Here is a 24965-nt window from a genome sequence, read left to right on the forward strand (position 1 = left end):
AAGGGTAAAACTTGGCTAGGCTAGTAAGGACCCTAGGGTCATTAGCCTAGTAACCTCCTATGATCCCTCTCTAATTAAAGCAGTGTGACACACAGTCTGACTTTAAAATGGAGCTGGACAACTGGATGGGCATTAATAAATTCACTCCTGGTGTACCTGGCTTGGCCCTCCCTGAGAAGAGAGGCAGGACTATGAATGAGTACTGGCAAAGCAGAAATGGCCTAGTGGCTCAGTTGCCATGCAACTCCTATGATCCTATAAATTCCTTCCCAAATCATTACAACTAGGAATATGCCACCATCCCCTTCTGACTTCCTTCTTTTATAACGTAGTAATATAAACCAATCCCCTTTCTACAGCTGGCAAAACCTACTTCACCTCTCCCTACATTTACAACATTTTCACCAGCATAGGTTATAGACTATACCCTATCAAAAATCAGAAAAAGAGGTATACCTAATCCTTGGTTAGCAGTCAATATCAGACAGCTTATTAAACTTAGACAAATCTTGGTCTGATTGGAAAGATAACCCCTCTCAATCTGACAAATGTACTACTTACTATAAGACTTAAAACAGAAAGAAAGAAAGAAAGAAAGAAAGAAAGCAATAAGACTCACAACGAATCATGCTAAATGTAACTATTGGTAAAAGAGTCCAAATATTGATATTAAAACAAACCAAACAGTAACGTTGCAGTGTGGAGAGTGTGAAGTTCACTCCTTGACATATGTTGGGCACCTAGTTCACTAATAAAAATCAAATTTGAAAATACATACTACAAAATAATAAAATAGTAGGTAGTCCACAGTTGAATTAAAAATGGAATATCCGTTATTGAAACACACAAACAAACGATCCTAGATGAGTAAAATGAAAAGCATTAAAGACATTCATTATTTATATATAATCAAGCTATTTGGAGCAAGGGAGTGGAGCTAGGTGCATAACATATTTCAAGGAGTTAACTTCACACATCAAAGTTTCTGCTTGGTTTGTTTTTGACCCAATATAGGTTGCATACTGGATTTTCTGAGACTTTGAGGGATACCACATATTTTTCTTTTTGAAAACATTGATATTAGGCACCCCAAGAAATGCTGAAAAGCTCTAAATGTCTTACAAAATTCCAGTCTCTTTCCGGAATCTCGAACAGATCACCCCCCCTACGGAATCTCAAACAGATCATCCCCCTATTAGTCACTGAATTAATTAATATCATCAGTAATCCTCCTTGCCAAAATATCCCATAGTTTTCAAGTCCACCTCAAATTACTCCAACCCTTCCTCTACATAAATTCATTCAATACTCCCATTTAACTTCAAAGTCATTACTAAGATAGAAGTACAAATGCATATAAATAATGCTAATTGTACTTATCACCGATTCTTACACAGCACTGAACCCAAAATCTTGAGAATCAGCAGTAAGTTACTTTGCAAGGATGCAACCTATCTGTTTAACTTAACACTCACAACTAAAACAACACCCAATAGCTTTAAACATGTGCTTGTCCTTCTGAAAAAAAATTACCACTCCTCTTCAGCAAAATACTTCCATCCCATTTCTAACCTCTGTCCTCTCACCAAAATTCTTGAAAAGATCTTTTATGCTCAAACTCTGGAATACACTGAAAATACAGTATTGTTAAGGACAGACAACATGGCTTTCAATCTAGTTATACCATTATTACTGACACCTACTCACTGACTGAACATATCCACTATAATATAAAGCAAGGCAAATTAATTGGGAGTTATCTTCCTAGACCTTCAGAAAGCTTTTGATACAGATAATTTTTTGCTGCTTCATATATTTGGTGAATCAGGTTTCTGTGATGATGTCTTGCAATAATTTAAAAAAATCTCTTTCTCTCTCCTTCCCTCCCCCATCCAAACTTTCACACTATTCAGCCCTAATAATTCCTGTGTCTGAAGAGTCTCTGCTTGTTCCTCCTCTCTTTTCTCTCTTTATCAACGACCTCCCCCTGGGACTCCTACATATCAATTATATTCCTTTTGTAGATGAGTTTGTCTACACAACGGCTAATAAAAATTCTGTCTCAAAAATAATCTCCAGGATTATTTTATAGCTATCTGGAACTTGATCCATACGAATACATTTGCTGCCATTAATCAAAATCATCAGTAATGTTGTTTGACCCTACCCAAAAATGAAAAAGACTCAAACTGTCACTATAACTGATCCTTCAGGTACTTCTCTCCTATAAGTCAAACAAGAAGAGTGTCTAGGCCCTCTATTTGATCAATATCTCAACTTTCACAAATACATTGAGTCCCAAATAATCAACATATTAACACAACTCAAAATATCCTACAAACTATCCAACTTATTAACACTAAAGACAGATGATCTATTCCAATAAATGTATTCCTCTCCAGAGTAGAATATGGCCTGTCAATTATCGCCCTTTGACCCACACAAAATACCACTCCCATCCAAACTACAGAAAACAAAATACTTAGACTTATTCACGTTTCCAATATAAATGAACGCAACTGCACTAAAGTTAGCAACAGTAAATTGCTACATGCTGGGAAAAGGGCCATTCTTCTTAACATACACATTCAAACTTTTACATGAACAGTACTATTCCCCACTACTTAACAAACTGACAATCAAAAATACTTTCTGCTCCTGCCAAAATCCAAGCTCCTTACAACTGCAATCTTAATCTATTCAAAAAGTCTCTGTGCACATCTGGTCAAAGAAAAAAAAATGCAATTGTATCAGAGATACAAGGTGACACATACTACTTTATTTGTCTCCTAGCATTAATTTTCTACTAGTATAAGCTCTCTCAGATGAGTAGCTAGGGTAGGGTGAAAGAGGCAACTGCCTTGGGTGCAAAGTGTTAGGGGGGAGCAATCAGTATATCCCAGTCGGTCTTCAATGCATTTTGTACTGCACCTGCAACCAGAACTGAAGTGTGTGGCATAAACTTTATCAGCTACAACTGTAGTATGTAGTTTGTTTCATATTAAAATGAGAAAATAGCTTTTCTGGCTCCTTCAGGGAACAGCACTGGGTACAGAAATAGGTAATTAAATATGTGAGCTCTCTCAGAACTCTTCTCAGGAAAATTAACATTTTTAAGACCATATATGGACTTTACAATGGCACACTTTTGTTCATAAAATATTTTACTTTTCATGTGCTATTTCATCTCTGCATTCACATTTTGTAAAGTCTGAATTCTCTTTTGTACATGTGTATGCTACTCTTTTTACATACAAACCAATACTAAACACTGTTGAGCTGTTTGTTTGATGTAACTATTCCTAATTTTCTACATATTGTATGCATATGCTGCTCTAATACATAACTCTGTAAATTAATGTTTTTTTGTATTAGCCTATTTGGCCTTGGTAATGGCCGAAAAGCATTCTGATCAGTCCACTTATCTAGTTAACAATCATCACATAAATAAAACAAAATAAACTGAGAACATCTTCATAGGTATGGAGAAAGGTTGCTAGCAAATGGTATTTCATTGACCTCAACCAGAACAGTCAAGGTTCAGGCAGCTCAAAATACCACAGAGGAAAGTATATTCACAACTAGTATATCTCAGCGCAATATGATAAAACCTACTGCTTTTCATTATATATATGAATGTTACCTGGCAGATATCACACTTTATACAGACAATATAATACAGCAATGAAATGGACCCTCCTTGGCACTCAGAAAAACAGAACTCCAAAATGACTTCAATAATAATTGCTAGTCATTCAAAATCAATAAACTTTCACTAAATACAAGCAAAACAGACATAATGTTATTTGGCAACATGCAATAGTTAATAATTAGTCCCCAGTTAACCACAACTAATAAGAAAAATACTCAGGTAACACAAGTCCTGCAGTATAGATTCCAAAGCCTCATCTTGGATCCAACCTTTACCTTCAAAACTCATGCAGAGGTAATAGGAAGGTCAATGCCCAACTCAAAGGATCTTATGCCACTGACAACTATCTTACCTCACAAGCAAGACAAGCCCCAGCTATTAACATACTAGTTCTCTGATTGCATTACACATTCCCTGTAGTGACACTCAGTTCGTCACTTAACATCCACATCATTCAAATAACAGTATCTACATATGTATCCACTTGTTCCCACATTGCGAATACTTCAGTACTCTACAAAAGGATAAAAGGCTCCCTGTTACAGCATTGGCCACTCTACTACTCTCTACCTTTACTCAAAAACTTATTTATGAAAGGTACTGCCCTTCCCTTAAAAACAACTGAAAGTTAACACCTAACACCCTTTTCCATACATTCTCAAAAACATATTTGGTGATACTTTTTCACTCTGCAGACTTCCGTTTCACATAGGTGCCGGAACCATAGGGCGAGGGGGGTGGAGCACCCCCCACACACACTTTTACAGCTGCAAGACCTGTAACAACACACAGAGGACACACGCATGCATTGAATTTAAACACAAAAGTGCGCCTGATTGCTGCTAGATTCAACACTAAGGCTCCATTCCATTTACTTTATTTACTGAATTACTGAAGCTTCTCCGGTGTGTGTGTTAACACTCATCACCCACAGGCATAAGGCTGCTCCATTTACTTAAGGCAACACCCACAGGTAAGCTTAAGGCTCTGTTTACTTTATTTTCTGAAGCTGCTGGTGTTCCGTTTCATCTGAAGCTGATGGTGCTCCGTTGTTATTTTCTGAAGCTGCTGGTACTCCAAAAGAGTTAAGTAGTTAAGTGTTCGACACAGGTTAAGGGAATTTCCGAAAGTTTGTTGTCGTAGGTTTTTTTGTAATTTATGGGACATACTGGCTTTACAGTTTGGTAAGTAGATGATAACTGAGCTGCGGCTCACTGTGTGATCATGATGTATACAATCTGAACACATAAATGATGATTAGATGTATTTAGACTTACAGCACTTCTGTTTTTAATTAATCTGAGCAGAGCTGGTATACTTCTTAAGCGGATATAGCTTCATCAGAATATTGCAGCTACTTTACAACACTTTAGCTTTCTGAAGTGTAAGCATGTCTTTAATTCTTGGATTAACACCTTTTTCTTCCCTCGTTTCACAGGAGTTCCCATATTTCTGCAGAAGTGACAGCCATGCGAGAAAACATAACGGGAAATGTCCTGAAGTTTTTAAGAGGCAAATGCCTTTCTTAAAATGTTTTGCTCATTTTTTTTGTGGGGGGAGGGATCAGGACCTTTTTGATATACTATAAAATAGAATAAATGACTCGTGGAGCATATGTTGGTAATTAAGTGAAACAACTAAGTCTGTTGGCAAAGGATGTTGGTTGTCCCGATCACGGTTCATTAAGAAATGTCCCACATTTGTTATTTGGAATTGGAAAGGTGACAACCCTTGTCTCACTCTGTGCATATTTTGGACGAGTGTTGGTTCATTGCATTACTGTCTGCTGTTATTTGCTGTAATTAGTTGACAGAGAATACAAGGAGTTTGGGTTTATAGCATAGGTTTTAGTCAGGAGGCTATTTGAAACAGAACTGGTTGGCATTTTGGCAATACAGCAATGAAACAGCAGCATGTAAACATTAGGTATGTCGGTTTACTTCCAGTTTCATTGCTTTGCTTTTTCATAAACTACTGTATGTTGTGCAGCCCTGAAGCATCACATTACCGCCATTGCTATTATACAGTATTTTCACCTGTGAGTTTTGTAGCAGTAACCATTCTAGACTTCTAGTAAAATGGTAGGGGTGCTGAACCAGGCCAGTGGTGTAACTGAATATACTGGAGTAATCTCATCAGTCATTTGGACAAGAACACAAGGACTATGACTGTGACTGTGACAAGGTGTTGCACTTGTAGGTGCAAGTAAAGCAAAAATATGTGCAATGTGTTGATAAACGTGAAACTTTGGGTCACCTCAAATTATCTATGGTATGATCACAGTTATTCTCACTAGGGCTAATATACAATTATCAGCCATGGGATAGGTAAGACCAATCAGAAAATGTTAATTCAAGCACCAAAAGGGAATTGGCTAAGCTTAAAATGTCCTCCAAGTGAACCTATGTTGTGGTAGTAAATAGTTATAAAAAATTGCCCTTTTTAGATCACTAAGTGCCCCCCCCCCCCAGTCTTCAACAGCTTCCGGTGCCTATGCCATTTCATCAAAGAATAAATGACAAAAGCTGTACAATCCCTGGTCCTGTCAATTGGAATAATCTGCTTACTAATATAAGGAAAGAAACTAATTACTTAAATTCAGAAAAAAAAATACTAAACCACCTCAAACAAGTGTATAGTTGCAACTGCGTCTCAGATAAAGGTTAATTTCAACACAGGTGATATTTTTCTTGGTACACCACCATTGTCTACACTTTCTAATTAAAGGCATCAACTTTCAGGTAAAGAAGATACCCAGCCAAAGTGCAATATCTTTTTGTAAGTATATACATATGTTACTAGAGCTAAACACTTCTCTTTAGTCTGTAAAATGGTTATTATATGCATATGTCACAAGTAAAGGTGCAAATAGATCAAGGTACCTCTTCTCTCTAATCTGGGAAGTGTTTACTGTTTATCAACTATCACGTCAATATGAACCAAATACTGTTTTAAATATATATTAATTAGGCAAATAATGCAGAATGCTTCTGTTAACATGTCTGTAAACTGGTTATCTATCAACATTGCAACTGCTTCACTATGTACCAAGTATAATCTAATCATAGGTGGCATTCACAGAGCTTTTCTGCACAAATGAGTAATGTCTGTGCTAAAAAGTGAGATAGCACAGTTCAGTTAAGACTAATTTCATAAGTATATCTTAATGATAATTAGCAAATCCCCATGTTCAGCCTACATATAGTAATTAACACTGATAAATACAAGAAGCTGTACCAAATAATTCAGATTATGCAGAAAGCAAGTGAGTAGAGCAGACTAGACAACAATAAGTCACAGTAGTGTGCCTGGAAGTATTGTGGCATGACAGCTACAATACTGGGAATATGGGAATTAGAAGTGGCATATCCTACCAGACACTGTATATCACATGGTTACAGTCTGAGGTGGCCAAAAGAAAATGTGCACAACTATTAGCATAGCAATGGGATGAAAAAGGGTGCATAGGATAGTATGAAAATGAGAAGAGCAAGTAAAGGGAAGCACTTGAGGGGAACACATAAAGGAGTGCAAATGGGAAGGAAGGGAATTTCTGGGGGGATACAGCCCCACTTTCTTTCTGAGAAGAGAAGGAATGTACATAAAGGTACTCAAGGACAAAATAGGGAAGAAAATTGGGAGAAGGATCATTTGCAGCAGCAGACAGACAAATGGGGTAGCCTTCTACACACAAGGGATGGGCACATAAGTGCAGAAGGTGGACAAATGATTACTAGGATTACTGGACCATACATAAGGTATGGGGCAAGAAGCAATAAGATTGGGGTACATCAGGTAGGGGAGCATGTCAAGAGACAAAATTTGTGTGCCAGAACAATGTGCAGGACAGCCTATCAACAGCCAGTGGCAGCTGATAGTTCTGGATAGGTAATGGTAGGGGTCATCTCTCTCTTTGGCAGACCAATGGTTGGGGCCCCCTGCTCCAGCAAATCTGTAGACATCTGCAAGAGTGATTCCATGCAGGACTACTTGATGATCCACCTTCTCCTCAACCAGCTGCCATAAATATAGTTGATCCACAGGAACTGGGATATGGCCCTCATCTGACAGGGGATGTCACTTCTCCACAGTAAGGCAATTATATTCCCTAGGTTCTGACATACCACAAGCCACAACAGTGGTAGGAGTCAGTACACTTGGCCAAGTTATCTCTTCATGTTTATCAGGCGTATCAGTATAGTAAAAACAAAATGGAAAGCATAACATCTGCAGCATAAAAATAGCTATTTCATTGTTTTTGTCCTGAGGGAGAAAAAAAATATCTCTATTTTTGATCTCAAACTGCCCCTAAGAATGTCATAGTCTGTTACGGAAAAGGAGTGATTTTGCCACTTATGATTATATACACCTCCTGAAGTAAACCCACTATCAGTGGCATATGATGACAATGATGATGCAAAAATACTGGGGAAATATCATGTGATCTTAAATAGGCAAGCATTGGAAACAAACATTTTGTCGATACTGCTAGGGCTATAGCTAAACCAAACAGAAAAGCCGCAAAGTGAAAGTGCAAGATTGACACTTGAAAATGAAGATAAGTTCTCCAAGATGGCCTGAACTTAATGCGTAGGAAAATATCTTCCAAGTCCAAAGTAGTAAGAAGAAGTGTGATGTATAAGCTATCATTTTGAACTTTTTTCATGCTATTAATTGATTGAGACTAGATAGATCTGGAACTGTTCTCCAAGGTTTGTCATTTTGGGATTATGAAAACCTGGAAAGGCATTGTTTTCTCTTGTCATGAGATATAATATAAAAACATAACTAGGACGGTGTGAAGGTGGTGGCTGCTATTGGCCCAAGCTTTTACGGGCATGATTTGTAGCTGTCGATGGGTGTGTGTGTGGCACCTGGATTCATTTAATAAGATGAGGGTGACATCACACATCATGGCTTCTTGAGTAATTTTTTTTTGTCTGTGTGTGTGTGTGTGGGGGGGGTGCATCCAACTTTGCCAACTTTGGGTTGAGAGAGGCTGCAGATAGAGCTATTGCTCTGGTATAATCCAAGACTAGCTCTACAGCTGTGTTCAGCTGATAATCTGGCATTTGTAAGACTAGAAGAAATATAGGAAGCTGTACAAATTCCACTGAGTAACCATTTGAAATAATATGCAGAATCAGCTTGTCTATGCAAGTGATGTGATTTTAGAATTTCTTTTTACCTGGAATTATGGAGAAGAGGTGAGTGGTAGATTCGAGTGACAGCCATTATGATTTTTTTGTTATTGCTGCTTCTAGTGACTTTCTTTGAACTGGAGCAGAAAAATGTTATGTTTTCTTGTAAAATTTATAAGTTGCAGTCTGTTTTATTTTCTGATAAAAAAAATAAGTTATGTACTCACCATAACATTCCACGTGTGTTGTCCATCTCACCTTCTTTCTTAACTGGTTGGATTGGTTCCAACTCTGCCTAATACAAAGCTTGAGGTCTTCCACTAGCTCGTGGCTAAATCCTATCTCGTGATGCACTATGAGAGTTCCCCAGATTTTGTTTGCAGATATAGCTAAATAAAAGTAACTGAATAAGTGACAGAGCAATGAAGAAGGTCATGGACATTAATAGTCAATTTCCACCAGCTCGGTCCTCCGGGAGCAAAAGCCTGGGGGCAGGAGGGTGGGATGTAAGAATGAAGGTGAGATAGACAACACATGTGGAATGTTATGGTGAATACATAACTTCTTTATGTGATGTTGTCCTATCTCGCCTTCATTCTTAACTGGTTGGGACAGCATCTCTAGCACCATCTTTCTTGGGTGGCTCAAAGGAAAATATTCTTCAGAACAGTGGACCCAAAAGAGGCCCTGTTCCTGGAGGGCAAATCCACTTTGCAATGAATGATAAAGGTATAAGGCCTTGCCCATGTTGCTGCAGCACAAATGGTGTCAATAGGTAGCGTCTCCCTAAAGGCAGAAGAGGTTGCAATGGTTCTTGTAGCATGATCTTTCACTTTATGGGAAAGGTCTTTGTGTTTAGATTGGTAAGCAAAGGTAATACAGTTTGATAGCCACTTGGAAAGTGTGACTTTTGACACAGGAACACCCTTTTTTTATTCTGAAAAGGATAGAAATAATTGGTCAGATTTTTTGAAATCCCTTGTTCTTTGTAAGTAGAAACGTAATTGCCTATGTGCATCCAGTTGGTGCAGTGTATATTCTGCTTTGTTGCCATAATTTGGGCAGTTCTATGGACTGATTCAGGTTAAATTCTGAGCATACTTTGGGTAAAAAGGATGGGTTCATTCGTAGAGATACTATATCTTTGTGGAAAAGCATGTAGGAGGGCTTTAGCCCTTGCAGCTCTGAAACTCTTCTTGCAGAGGTAACAGCTATCAAGAGAATAATTTTCCAAGTAAGATACTTGAGGATGCATCAGGTTAAATTCTGAGCATACTTTGGGTAAAAAGGATGGGTTCATTCGTAGAGATACTATATCTTTGTGGAAAAGCATGTAGGAGGGCTTTAGCCCCTTGCAGCTCCGAAACTCTTCTTGCAGAGGTAACAGCTATCAAGAGAATAATTTTCCAAGTAAGATACTTGAGGCTGCAGGATGATGCCGGCTCAAAAGGAGGAAGGATCAAACATGATAAAAAGATGTAAGTCCCATGGCGGCGGAGGGACCTTAATTGGTGGTCCTAATAAAAGAGTACCTTTCAGAAAGGCTTTGCAAAGTCTGTGGGACATGACGTTAGGGCCTGAGTATCCCAAATGAAAATTAGATATGGCAGCCAACTGTACCCGAATAGTAGCTGCAGCGGTCCCTTCATTAAACAGTTTTGCCAGTAATTCAAGAATAGAAGCTACTGGGGCAGAGAAGGGGTCAATGTGATTATTCAAGGCCCATGAAGAGAATCATTTCCATTTGTTTTTATATAACTTTCTTGTCGAAGTTTTATGGGACGAGATCAAAATATGCTTTACTGATGTAGAAAGGCTAGGGAGCCTGGCTACGGTTGGAATCAGAGCAGCCAAGCTGTCAACGTGAGGGTTTAAAGGGAGGGGTGGAGAGTACCTGATGCATGAGTCAGGAGGTCTGGAACTAGGTCCAGAATCCATGGCTCCTTCTGGAGATGAGGCCACAGGAATGGGAACCAGATTTGATGAGGTCAGTATGGGGCAACAAGTATTAAGTTCCCTCCCAAGTGAATGGCTTTCTGAAGAACCTTTGGAATCAAGGGAAAAGGAGGAAAGGCATAGAGGAGACCTGAGGGCCAATCATGAACAAGTGCATCCCTCGATGACTCCCCCGGAGGGGGGATCAGGGGAAAGTAGCTGCTGCATTTGGCATTCATGGACGTGGCAAAAAGGTTGCAGCAAGGCTTACCCCACTTGCAGAAAATCTCTTCTGCCACTTCCTGTTTGTGGGACTACTCATGAGGCATCAGAATCACTCTGCTGGGTTTGTCTGCAATCACACTAGATTTGCCCGTGATGTGTGTTGCTACCAGAAAGCGTTGGGAGGAGGTTGCCCAGTGCCATACTCTCAGGGCCTCCCAACAAAGGGGGTAAGATCTGGTTCCTCCTTGTTTGTTTATATACCATATAACTGACATATTGTCTGTACTGCAATAGTCCATAGCGGAAAAGAGTCCTGGAATACTTGCAATGCTAAAAACACTGCTCTCATCTCTATAACACTGATGTACAAATGGGCCTCGTGATCCTGCCAAGTGCCTTCAGCTGTCCTTCCCAGATAATGCCCCCCTATATGGGAAGCGTCCGTGATCACAGTGGCTAAAAGCTGGGGAGGGAGAAATGGACAACCTAATGTTACATGACTGGAGTAAAGCCACCAATGAAGGTCTTTCTTGAAGGATTCCATTATCAAAATTTGGTGGGACATGGGTAGTTCCTGAATGGACCATTAAGTGAAGAGTAGCCACTGAAGTATTCTCATGTGCAGATGTGCCAATGGAATCAGAGCAATTGCAGCTGCCATGGTTCCCAATACATTGAGGATTGTTCTTATTTGTACTTTTCTTTTGGAAAGAAGGTTTAGAACTTGACATTGTAGGACTTGAACTCTTTCAGAGGGGAGTTTTGCCATCATATTTGTTGTGTCTAGACCTGCTCCTATAAAAATGATATGCTGAGATGGCAACAAGGCAGATTTTTCATAGTTTATTGTGATTCCTAAGTGAGAGCAGAGATGTAAAGTCGTGTCTCTCGCTCTGGATTGTAGATGCTCAGTGGTGGTGGTTAGGAGCCTGTTGTCCAGGTATGGAAACACTCAGAATCCTAGGCTTCTCAAGTGAGCCGCTACTACTGCCATACACTTGGTGAACACTCTGGGGGCTGTAGTGAGGCCAAAGGGCAGAACTCGGAACTGGTAGTGACTGACTCCCAGCTGAAAACACAAATGACTCCTGGATGTCCTGTCCATTTTTATATGGTAGTACGCATCCTGGAGGTCTACAGAGCACATCCAATCGCTTGTCCCAGAAAGGGGAGTATTGACTGCAGTTTTACCATCCAGAACTTTGATCTTCTCACTGATTTCTTTAATTTGCTAAGATCCAGGATGGGTCTCCTGTCCCGTTTTCTTTGGAATTAAAAAGAACCTTGAGTAAGTTCCAGATCCTATTTGGGCTGCGGGGACTGCTTGGATGACACTTTTGTCTAGCAACTTTTGTATTCCTAGAGTTGCCAAATCCCTTTGACTGGGTGGAACGTCCAGGATATTTTTTGTGTTTGGGACTGGGAACGAAAAGGGCATGGAGTAACCTCTGGATACAATACTTTGTACCCACTTGTCTTTTGTTATTGATAGCCAGGCTTTTGGGTACAAAGATAAGTGACCCCGACTGCCTCCAGAAATGGACAGGTGGGCCTCCTTTCAGGAGTGCTGAAAGGGCTTACCAAGGAAGGATTCCCTGTCACCCTGGTTTTGCGCCCCCCCCCCCCCTCTGCTGAGTGGTCAGCATCTTCCATTACCACTTCTCCCTCTGCCCCTGGGGGAAGAATCACCATGTGTGTCCTGGAAAACTCTCTGGGATTTTCGAAACCACATTTTTCCCTTTCTGACCTTTTGGATAAGGTCTGGTAGGAAGAGAAAAACAGACTTCAACGGCAGAGAGTCTTTCCTTTGTGTTCACACCTGGTTAGTGTGTCTTTGTCTTTGAGCCTGAGCAAGGACAAGTCATCGAAAGGGACTCTAACAAAAGATTTAAAAGGTTCTGCAAAATCACACAAGTGCATCCAGGAATGTCTCCTTAAGGAAATTTCTGAACCCTCTGCCCTGCTCACTCCATCAGCTGCATAAGAAATGAGACTCATGGAGGAGCTGACCACTGAGGTTAAGATGGAGAGTTGAGAGAAAACCTTGTCTGATACTCCTTCAGCTAGTGAACCTTGGAGGGTATCTCCTAGGTCTTTCAGGAGATCTCTCTGAAGCCTAGTAAAGTGAATCAGATAATTCAGCGATCTGAGTGCAAAAGTTGCTGAAGAGAAGATGCGCTTTCCATATCTGCCCATCATATGGGACTCTTCGTTCGGTGGATGGACAGAAGAGGACTTCTCTGAAAGTTCCTTTTTGGTGGCTGCTGCCACCACCATAGCATCTACTAGAACACCTTTAGTAGGAAACTCCTTATCTGAAGGTGAGGTAATGAATTTATTTGGCCTCCAAGGAACAGGTTCCACTGAGTCTGGAGACTCCCATACCTTTCAACTAACTAATTGCATTAGCTCGTCAAAAGGCGGAGACACCCAAGTGGCGGAAGGATGAGAACCAAAAGCCTTCAGGTATACACACTCCCCCTTAGAAAGTCTGATGAACTTCCAGCCAATTCTCTGTTTTAGTATATCCAGGATGTCTGCAAAGGAGAAATCCTCAAAGGGCAACCATGGGGACCCTTCTGGATCATCAAGGTCTGTATCTGAAGTGATGGACTCCTCTGGGGAGTCTAGATGCTGCCTCTTACATAGTCTCTTTTGAGGGATCTCTTCAAAAGGGTATTCTGGAGAGGTTTCGGAAGAGAGGGGGTGTCCTGATGGGGTATCCTGAAGCCTTAGGTTGCCACTTGGATGCAGTGATGCTGAGACAGACACTGGTGCCTTTGGGGGAAGAATGTCCTGACCTAAGCTTGGACCTGCCTGTGGAGACAGCACTCTCATTACCTCAAAAGCCCCCTGCCCCTGGTCCAAGGAGACTTCCCCAAGGGGGTCAGCTCCAAAGCTGAGATAGGAGCCAAGCTCACCCGTGCTAAAGCCCCGAGAGGCAAGTTTGGTTCCGAAAGCTGTCAGATCCGACTGTCCTCCCTGGACCCAACTGGAGAGCGATACTTGACTCCTTGAGTTCAGATGGAACCGAAGATCCTGGAGCAGTAGTCAAAACTGAAGATCCTGAGATAGGTCTTGGTTCCAACGGTTCCACTACGATCAGTTTTGGACAGTCTGGCTCCAAAGTCTGAGATCGGATCAGAGGAGGAATCGACAGTGACAGGGTATGTTTTGTCAGTTCCGAAGCCCCTGGGTTGGATCCGACAAGAGTTTGGGAAGTGCCGGTGTCCACAAAAGTCTCTGCACTACACAATCCACATCATCATCGGACAAGCTCCTGGAGGATTGAGTGGAGGGAGCAGGAGATCTGGAAGACTGTAGCAACAGAGATCTTAAAGTGGGAGATACCAATTCCAGTTCAGGGGACTGGCTCTGCACCTGAAATTCCATCGGCACTGATAATGAAGGTGCTGAGGTAGAAGATTTCTCTGGCCTAACAGCCTTCGGGTCCAAAGAAGAAACTTTAGTCAATTTTTTTGAAGGCTCCAATTGAGTGCTGGAAGAAAAGGACCTTTTCCCCAACTTGTCAGATTTTGAAGCAGGGGATTGACTGGACTTTGAAGGACCTTGACCTTCTTCAATTGCTTCTGAAAAGGGGGTCTTCAGCAAGCCTCTTAGGATGAGCTCATTCTTTCTTTCTAATAGAATCCTGTGACTAAAGGGGTGGCAGATAGCAAAGGACTCCTGAAGATGAACTGCTCCGAGCAGTAGACACAAATGGTATGTGCATCAGTTTCGGACATTTTTTTACTGCATTTTACACATTTCTTAAACCCAGAGGGTTTGGTTTCCTTAGAAGACATGACTAGTAGCAACTACAACAGCAAAAAACAGCTAACTACTCTACAGAAAGTTGTAAGTATACTACTCAATTTTTAAACACTTTTTTTTAACAACAACGATCAGCAAAAAACACACAGAAAGGAGACAGAGGCAGCTCTCTAACTTAAATGAGCTAGCCCTGATTATTTATAGAGGAAAAGACAAGGGGGGCAAAAGGGAAAAGCCCTCTAATTTAAACGGACTAAGGCAGTTCTCTAAGTTAAATGAACTAGCCTATTCTGACAGGAAGAAACCCCTCTAACTAAAATGCGCTTTCTAAAAATTAAAGCTGGGATAGGGTAAGAAAGGCCTAATGGAATAAGAGACAGCCACAGCAAAACAACAGTAAAAAGGGAGCGGAACACAGATAGTTTTCTTAATAACAATTAGCTACATACAATGATTGAAAAAATTGTATTAATTTTTTAAAGATAAGACAGAAAAAGAAACTACTTAGCCAGAGCCAGTTTGTTTAGCGGCAAACGAGATCTGGGGAACTCTCATAGAGCATCATGGGATAGGGTTTAGCCACGAGCTAGTGGAATACCTCAAGCTTTGTATTAGGGCGAGTAGGAAAACCCAACCAGTTAAGAATGACAGTGGGATAGGACAACATCACATCAGTATTTTTACGATGAAAGGTCCATGAGTATTATCTAACAAACTCATGAAGCATTTATTCTACAACTAAAGTGGCATTCTCTTTCCTCTCAAAATCAGAAAAAAATGTTATCTACTCAATTGCTTACCAAGACTATACAGACAAAGTAAGCATTTGAAGTGAAAGCCTGCCCTTGTAATTTCTCTTGTCACAAAAGCATTTGTCGAAAAGGGGAATGAGGTAAGCATTACTCATGAAAAGAACACTGGATGAAAGATGAAAAAGATTCAATGAAGAAGTTGCATTTATTGAAAACAACAAGGAATAAAGCCTAGTAATGCATTGCAAAAGCAGAAATGAAGCATAATTGTTTTAAAGCAGCAAGAACTGTGTTGATTGTATGCTAATCCGGTTTATCTGGAGACCACACATGTACTGACATCAGAGCCAGTATTGGTGTTAGGCAATCACACAGGGATCATACAACTATTGAAAACAAATGTCTGGAACTGACACAGCTTTGCTGGTGGTAAACCCTGAAATTATGATGTACTGCTGCAGGAACAGTTGTCGTAAGTTAAGAAGTACACTTATAAGTTAAACCTGTGAGTGATGTCAAAAAATGTGAAAAGAGAAAAAAAAGTTTACCTGCAATATGTCACAGGCAGTCTTTTCTTCAGTAGCTCCTCCTGACATATAGGACAGATATCATCAGTATCAATTTCCTTCTGTTTTTTTTTACTACCCCCATCTGAAGTTGTCACTTTCACAGAAGGGGTACTTGCTTGGGGACGTGGTGTCTTAATTTGATGTAGACCTCTGAGTAACTCATTGATTTCTCGTTCCACAAGACCAAGCTGAAAAGCATCTTAACACAAAGAAAGAATTTCCATAAATTTCAGTTAAATATGTGTTATGTAAAGTCAAGGGTAGCCAAGCAAACACAAATACATACAAAATAAAGCAAATAAGGCCCATGTTGTTTAGTCATTACTTTTCTAAACTCTATAAATGAAGGCCAACAAAGAAATAGGGCAGCATCCCAAAATTAAAAAACAAGAAATCTGTCTTAAAAAGTTCTTGTTTTTTTTTGTCATTAAATGTCTTTACTGAATTTCTTTATTGTACAAAATCCTTAGCACTTCGTAATGCTACCTTCTCAGAAGATTTAGGCCCACTTGGGCTTTAGCCTTATATACATAACACAAGCAGAAGATTACAAATCAAACTGGAAAGAAATGATGTTACAACAGGGCAAGAGTTCACTAAAATAAGGTGAGAGTAGGGTTTTGCATGCAGGCACTTATAGGGAACAGTAACAACTACACAGAATATTATATGTACAAAGTACAGAAAATATTTTGAGAACTAAGCCAATATAGGAATGGAGAAAAGAGATTTTACCAATAAGGATGATTCTAAGTAAGGACTCAGAAAATAGGCAAGGGAGAGTGGGCAGACTACTAGCTGGAGACTGCCTCCCTTCTAGGGACTGATAACAGAGTATAGGCATACAGAACAGGCCAGGAGAATATTAAATGAAAGCCCGGTCCTGGTTGTGTTTAGGGATGAGTCAAGAACAGAAGCTGCAGTAAAAAAGGGATAATTAGTAGGACATACAAAAAATGCATTGTAGCAATAAGAACAAAATCAGAAGCTAAAAAGAATGAAATGAAAATGAAAAGGCACTTCACAAAGAATCAATGGGAGGTTAATTGTATGCCTCCTAAGTATGTAACAACATTGAAGGTTTGTGATTTTTGCATGGAAGTGTTTGCACAGGTATTTTTATATCACAATCAGACTTCAGAGAATTTTTCCACAGGAAGATAGAAATTGCTGGAGGAGTAATGTGAAAGAGATGGGTACCTGGAAAAATGTTTTTTAGGAATGTAATGAGCTGATGAATTTTTAAAAATTCCCTACAAGGTACTTTGTCAGAAATGTTAGGGGAGAAAATTATTTTAACTAAGGAAATGATTCTTTGGAGGGGTATACAGAAACTGTTCCGAAGACATGGTAAGGCTCTACTCAGTTTAATGTCAGCGGCCAAAAAAAGTAACTACCAGGAAATGAAAATCAAAAGCAACAGAATTGTTGAACGTTGTAAAGGGGATAAAAGAACAGGAGGTGGGATATTTAGAAAAGGGAAGGAGTAAACCACATAGAAATAAATAGAATCTGTGGAAAAAACACATACAGAAAAATGTTCAGGAGGAGAGCTGTGTCAAGAAAGGCACGACTTGAACAATCCATGTAATTTTAAATTGAACAATTGGTAAGACAAAAATCAAATTCTGTATAATGTATAGAAAGAAAAATATTCTAATGGTCTGTTTTCTGTTTTATAATTGAATGTGTAATGTCACTACACAATGTACAATGTTAATAAAGTTGTTAAAAAAAGAAGTAAAGCAGTAGTGATTAAATTAAAACAGTCAACTCTCAATATGAAAACTGTTTATTCAGACTTTCAAGATGACTGCACAATGAGTAACAGCTTAATTTCAGCTCTCCCAGTGTGAGTACAGAAACTCAGAAAACAGAGCCAGTGAACTTGTCTTTTTGGACAAATTTCAATAACTGGCTACTAAGTGCACTGCCTGGATGCCATCAAAAAAGAAATGTAGAGAACCTGAAAGAAAATCAATCACAAAAGATGAAGAGAAACCACCTACTGAAAAGAATTATGCAGTTGTTCGCCAAAAAGCAGTGCAACCCCAGCTTTGGTACAAGACATGACTTCCAGTAACATAAAGGAAAAAATGTCAAATGTACTCAGAGCTGATTAAAATAAATGAAAAACTAAAAGGATATATCAACTCAAATAGCAAAAGACTGCAAAAAATGAAAGAAGCTTTAAACAGATATTCAGATGAGGTGATAAAACTGCAAAAACCAGAGGTCAAAATGAAGAAATGCCTGGCTGAATATCAGACTACTCAAGAAGAGATGTTTCAAAAAATAATAGAATTAGAAGACAGAGAATGTAGGGAAATATGAGATTTTCTGCTGTACCAGAGAAGCTACTGCTGTGGTGGTGCTGCGGTAGCGTTGTCGCCTCACAGTTAGACGTTGCCCGTTCGATTCTCAGTTAGAGCGTCTTCTGTGTGTCGACATGCGTGAATGGGCGTTCCTTCATTGAAGGTTGTGCGTTAGGCCCGGCAAGCCAGCACGTGAAAATCTACTGCCAATCATTAGCGGACCGGAGTTCCGCTGTGGCGACCCCTAACCTGGAAAAGCCGAAAGACACAAACAAACAAACCAGAGAAGCTACAAGGAACAGACTTTATTCATTTTATGAAAGCACAAATAAGCAACTGGAATGGTATTCCACAGCAAGAGTTATTAATTGAAAGGGCACATCGTGTGTATGCTCCAAACCAGGCCATGAGAAAGCAACCTAGACCTTTAATAATAAAGATGCAATCCTATCAGCAGAAAAGGTTGATTCTGACAAAACTGTGGCAGAAGGACAAAGTACTAAAAGTGGGAGACAGTAGAATGTTTGTGGAAAATGATTAATCACTAAACACCAGGCAGAAGAGAAACAAATTTATTCCACTAATCATGGAATGTGGAGTGATATTTAAGCTGCAGTATCCAGCTATTTTCAGAATATTCTTTCTTGAAGGGTCAAAATCATTTTTTGATGCAGAACATGCTAAGGAGGAAATAAAGACGTTCTTAGCATAACTTTCCATCTGTGTTGTTGATCTTCATTCCTTCTTGACTGATGGGTTTGGTTCCGATCGCTCGGAACAGACTCGGCCATTATACAAAGTTCGCGCCAGCCAAAAATTCTCAAGCTAAGGCTCTACTCATATTACCTCTCTTCCCATTACCTCAGATAGAGTTTGCCTATCAGTTAAGAAAATATGGAAATCCTGTCTGAGGAACAACCTTATAAAATCCCAGGACTAGTTCCGAACCTCCAGGAGTCTCTAGGAGGGGTAAGAGGGTGGGATGTCAAGAATGAATGAAGATCGACAGCACAGATGGAACATTATGGTAAGAATATAACTTCTTTATCTGATGTTGTCAATCTTCATTCTTTCTTGACTGATGGGACAGAGTCCCCAGCTACTTTAGATCCTGGGCGGCCCAATGGAAGAATATTCCTGAGCACCACAGAGCCCTGGAGACCATGTCTAATTTGTAATGAGTGTTAAAGGTATGTGGGGTAGGCCAGCATATGTCTTCCACAGAAGCTGTGGAATGGAAGACCTCTGAAGTGGAAACAGATCTTGTAGAATGAGCTCTAACTTTTGTTGGTAGTTTGAGTTTATTCTGATTGTATATAAAGGTAATGCAGTCTCTTAATCAGTTTGACAAGGTGACCTTTGATACCAGTTTGCCCAATCTGGTACCTGAAAAGGATAGAAATAGTTGATCTGATTTTCTAGAGGATTTTGTTCTGTCCAGGCAAAAACGTAATTGTCTGTGAACATCCAACAAATGCAAGTAGCACTCTCCTTTGTTTGAAATATTTGGAAAGAAGACTGGTAAGTGTATGGTGTGGTTGATATTGGACTCTGATACCACTTTAGGAAGGAAGGAGGGCTTGGTTCTGAGTGATACTCTTTCTTTGTGGAAGATGATATATGGATGATTCACACACAAAGCCTGTAACTCTGAAATCCTCCTAGCAGACATGATAGCTACTAGAAAGAGGGTCTTCCAAGATAAAAACTTGAGGTCACAAGCGGCTGCTGGCTCGAAGGGCTGATGAACTAGGCAATGTAAGATTAAAGTCAAATCCCAAGGCACTACTGGATCTTTGAAAAGGGGTTTTAAATGATGAGTGCCTTTAAGAAAAAGTTTGCACAGACAATGAGACATCAATGAATGATCATCAAAACAGTTATGAAAATTAAAAATGGCAGCTAGATGAACCTTAATTGTAGACATTGAGGCTCCCAATTGAAATAAGGTGGCTAAGTAATCCAGGACCTTCTTAACTGGTGCCAAGAAAGGATGAATACCGTTTTTACATGTCCAAATTGAGAATCTTTTCTATTTGTTTAGGTACATTTTCCTGGTGGATGGTTTATGGGAAGCCAAAATTATCTTCTGCACTGAAGAGGACAAGTTGTTCTGCCTGGCAATTACTGGAATTGGAGAAACCAAGCCATCAGATTGAGATGTTGAAGGTTGGGATGCTCCAAGCCCTGAGGGTGAGACAGCAGGTCTGGAGTTGGAACCAGAGTCCACAGGTGGTGAACCAGGTGAGGCCAAAGAAAAGGAAACCAGACTTGACTGGGCCAGTAAAGTGCAATGAGAATCACTTTGCTTCTCAACTATTGGGCTTTCCTCAGAAACCGGGGAATTAGTGGAATTGGGGGAAAGGCATATAGAAGTCCTGGGGGCCAATTGTGAAGAAGTGCATCTCTCAGGGACTCCCCGCGAGGGGGAATTATGGTACTAATGTTATTGTTGCTTCCATGGATCCAAGAAGTTGTAGTACCAGATGAACAGGAACTTTGTTTTGGGAGAGGATCATTTGTAGTTGTGATCTTAGCTTTAACAACCTGTGATGAGGAAGGGAGGCCACAAAGGATATTGTATTTAGTCTTGCACCAATAAATTCCAGATCCTGTGTTGTAGACAGTTGTGATTTTTCTTTGTTGACTGAAATGCCTAAAGTTTTAGCAAGATGTAGAACAAAGTCTATTGTGCAAAGCAGTAGATGCCTTGAGGGGGCGGTGATGAGCCAGTCATCTAGATATGGAAACACACAGAATCCCTTTAGTCTCAAATGAACTGCTACAACTGCCATCCATTTGGTGAACACCCTGGGGGCTGTGGTGAGGCTGAAGGGCAGTGCTCGAAACTGGTAATGACTGGCTCCTAGCCGGAAGCAGAGATATCTTCTGGAGCGCTTGTCCATCTTTATGTGGTAATACGCATCCTGAAGATCTACAGAGCACATCCAATTGTCCTTCTATAGAAAGAGAAGGACAGACTAAACAGTGACCATCCAGAATTTTGTCTGTTGCACAAATTTGTTCAATAGACTGACATCCACGATTGGCCTCCAGTAGTCCCCCTGTCTTTTTTGGCACTAAAAAGAATCTTGAGTAGAATCCAGATCCTATCTGGTCTGGTGGGACTGCGTGGATGACTCTTTTTTGAAGCAGATTTTGAACTTCTAGTGCTGCTAGATCCCTCTGACTGTGTGGAACATTGGGGATTAACCTTTGGGGTTTGGGGAAAAGATTGAAGGGAATGCAGTATTGTCTGCACCCAGGAAGCCGATGTTACTGTGAGCCAGGCTGAATGGTGCAGAGAAAATCTTCCCCGACTGCTTCCACAGGTAAACAATTGGGCCACTGCTCAGAAGCACTGGTAGGGTTGTCCAGAAAAGGAATCTCTGGAGCCCTGGTTACGTGGACCCCCTCTGCCATGGGAGGGGTGTCTTCCATAAGATTTCCCCCTCTGCCTTGGGGGGAATAATTGCCACATGTTTCCCAAAAAGGCCCTTGAGTCTTCTTGACCCAAATATTTCCACTCCTCTGATTCCTGGAGTAAGGTCATTGTGGAGTAGAAAAACTCGCGCCTACAGCAGAAAGGGTGTTCCCATCCTTTTCACACCTGGCTAACATGTCTCTAACTTTTGGGCCAAAGAATGAAGTAGCATCAACAGGAGCACTGACAAAGGAAGACTTAAAGGAGTCAGCAAAATTACACAAGCGCATCCAGGCATGGCGCCAAATGGCAATGCCTGAACCCACTACTCTGGATGTCCCTTCAGCTGTATGCGCAATAAGCCACATAGACGAAATTGAGATCAACTCCAGGGTGGCAAGCTGAGAGGTAACCTTATCTCAAACCTCATCAGATACTGCTCCTGCTAGGGTGTCTGAAAGCTCGGTTATCAGATCCCTCTGGAGTCTAGTGAAGTGTGCCAAAAAGTTCAAGAACTGAATAGCGAAGGTCGTTGAAGCAAAGACCCAAATCTGTCCCTCGTCTATGACTCTCGGTCAGAAGGATGGACAGTTGAACTCTCTTCGGTGAGTTCCTTTTTAGTGGCCACTGCCACCAACATGGCATCCACTGCTAGACCCTTAGACCAATGGGGCTGATCTTCTGGGGTTGAAAGAATCTTATCCAGTCTCCAGGGAATATGTTCTATGGTGTCAGGAGCCTCCCATGCTCACTGAATGATCAATTTGATTACTTTGTCAGCGGGTGTGGGTCACACAAGAAGTAGATGGATGAGCACAAAAAGCTTGCAAGAAAACAGATTCATCAGAGGATGGATTTGAGGTCTTTCAATCACCCCTCTGTTTTAATATTTCCAGGATGTCTCCAAAGGAGACATCTTCAGAGGGTGACTGTGGGGACCCTTCCTCTTCATCATAATCTGTATCCTCAGGGACTGATTCTTCTGAAGAATCTAGGTGCTTCCTCTTGCACATTCTCATACGGAGTGACTGCTCATGGAGAAGTTCTGAGGAGGACAGCAAAAGGGGGGGCACTGAACTAGGGTATGTTGCAGCTCTTGTGCCCACTCTTTAGATGTAGTAGATTGTGTCAGCTGCGAACTAGAGAGATCAAAAATATGGCACTCCGATGGGGATGGAACCAACTGGGAGCCTGCTGGGGCTAAAGCTCTCTCCATAATCTGGAAGGCAGGCCCAACCAAAGATGGATGGGAAGCCCAAAACTGAGAAAGACAACCTCAGAACCTGGGCCACACCCCGTCCAAAGAGCCACTTCCCAAAGTAGGAGCGGAGAGAGGGCTTGAAACTGGCATGTTCCCAAGAGCCACAGACGGCACCGAAGAAACAATTGGAACCAATCTAAGGATCTCATAACCAGCAGCCAAACCTCAGTTCCGTGGGTGTGACAGTTCCGAAGGAGCCTAAGACTACAGAGCAGACCCTGGCACTGAGGTAAGATCCGCTGTCTGCACCGAGGCAGTTGGCACCAGAAGCATCGAAGCAATGGACTCCAAGACCTGGGAGGAGGTTGAAGGAGGAAATTATGTAGGAATCCTGGGAGAGTAGGCCAGGCCTCAGCACCGGAAGGGAGAGAGATCTTTGAGGGTACAGGAAGTCCTCTGGCTGCTAAAAGCTGGTCCACTAATATGACTACATCCACTTCTGAGAGACTCTTGGTGGAACAGCTTGACATTCCGGAAGGGGACTCTGGTCTGTCCACAAAAGGACTCGGCTGCTGACCCAAAAAGGAGTCTATTGACGGGGAATATCTAGTATGGGGAAAATTTAGAACATCGACCTTCGGCATCATGGTCTATTGTATGGAAGGAGAAGATGGAACTGAATGGGTAGATGTAACTATTGCCAGTGCTGGTGAGGTCGTCAGCGTTGAAGTCATGGTTGGTGCCGAAATGGTCTGAGTTGGTTCAGTAGTTGTCGGCACAGATGCTGATTTTGTCTTCGGTGCCAGAGCAGAAGATAGTAACATTTTAGGTATATTTGCCTTAACTTCCAAAGAGACTATCTGAACCTGGGATTTTTGAGATTTTGTGTCGTGTACCTTCAGGGAAGACGGTACTGAATGGCTCTGTTTTTCTACCTCAGACTTAGGAGATTTTGAAGTCTCCACCTCAGATAGAGCTTCACCAAAAGGACACTTTAACAAACCTTTCAGAATCAATTTATTTCATCTCTCTGCAAGAGTTTGGGTGCTAAAGCCCTTACAGATATTACAAGGAATTTCCAAGTGAGGGACACCTAGACAGTAGACGCAAGAAAGATGCCCATCAGAATTTGGCATCTTTCTGCACATGTTCTTACATTGTTTAAACTCGGAGATTCCTTTTGTTTTTCTGACATGTCATCCAGTTAATGACACATCACACATACACACACACACACACACACACACACACACACACACACACACACACACTCACTCACTTGTAGAAAAGGGGGGAAAGAAAAGTTATAAGAGGAGATCATATATATATATATATATATATATATATATATACATATATTTATATAGAGAGAGATTTTGTTTTTTAAAGGCTATATCAACTATGGTATATGAAGAATACCCAAACGGGTAAGGGAAAAGAAAGAGAAGCACAAGAAAAATACCAATGATGGCATCAATGATTACCAACGGTAAGAGGGAAGAAGAGGCCTGTTACCAACAGTGGTAAAAGAGAATTAGCGTAAGGAAAAAAGGGGTAAAAAAACTTCAAACGGTGTCACTGACTTGAAAAAAGTATCAATCGACACTAACCAGTAAGGAATTAAAGAGTCTTCAACTATTATAACCAGAACAAGAAGAACATTTTTGGCACTTAGCTGAGAGCATCAGCTGATGCATCCAATTTTCTATGTGGCAAATGAGATCTGAGGTAATGGGAAGATAGGCAGTAAGGGTAGAGCATTAGCTAGAGAGTTTTTGGCTGGAACAAGCTTTGTATAATGGCGAAGTCAGTTGAGAAGGATCGGAACTGAACCCATCAGTCAAGAATGAATGAAGATTGACAACATCAGATTCAAAAGTATGTCCAACAAAAAGTGAGCTATGAAACAGAAGGAGAGTTTGCTTTTTGTTCTTCTGGTAATAAAGCCCATAGAGAGACTGTGCCAGTGAAACCTTT

General features: G+C 40.8%; 1 protein-coding gene across 1 annotated transcript in view; it reads right to left on the minus strand.

Annotated features, from left to right (window-relative positions):
* Positions 1–24965, minus strand: part of ZSWIM2 (zinc finger SWIM-type containing 2) — a 1244853-nt gene that overhangs the window by 662507 nt on the left and 557381 nt on the right. The window contains exon 4 of the mRNA XM_044075126.1: positions 16028–16247. Coding sequence (XP_043931061.1) covers positions 16028–16247 — 220 coding nt within the window. The remainder of the gene's footprint in view (positions 1–16027; positions 16248–24965) is intronic.

The sequence above is a fragment of the Protopterus annectens genome, chromosome 6.part0, assembly GCF_019279795.1.
Source record: "Protopterus annectens isolate FY-2018-M chromosome 6.part0, PAN1.0, whole genome shotgun sequence".
In the NCBI taxonomy this organism is placed as follows: Eukaryota; Metazoa; Chordata; order Ceratodontiformes; family Protopteridae; genus Protopterus; species Protopterus annectens.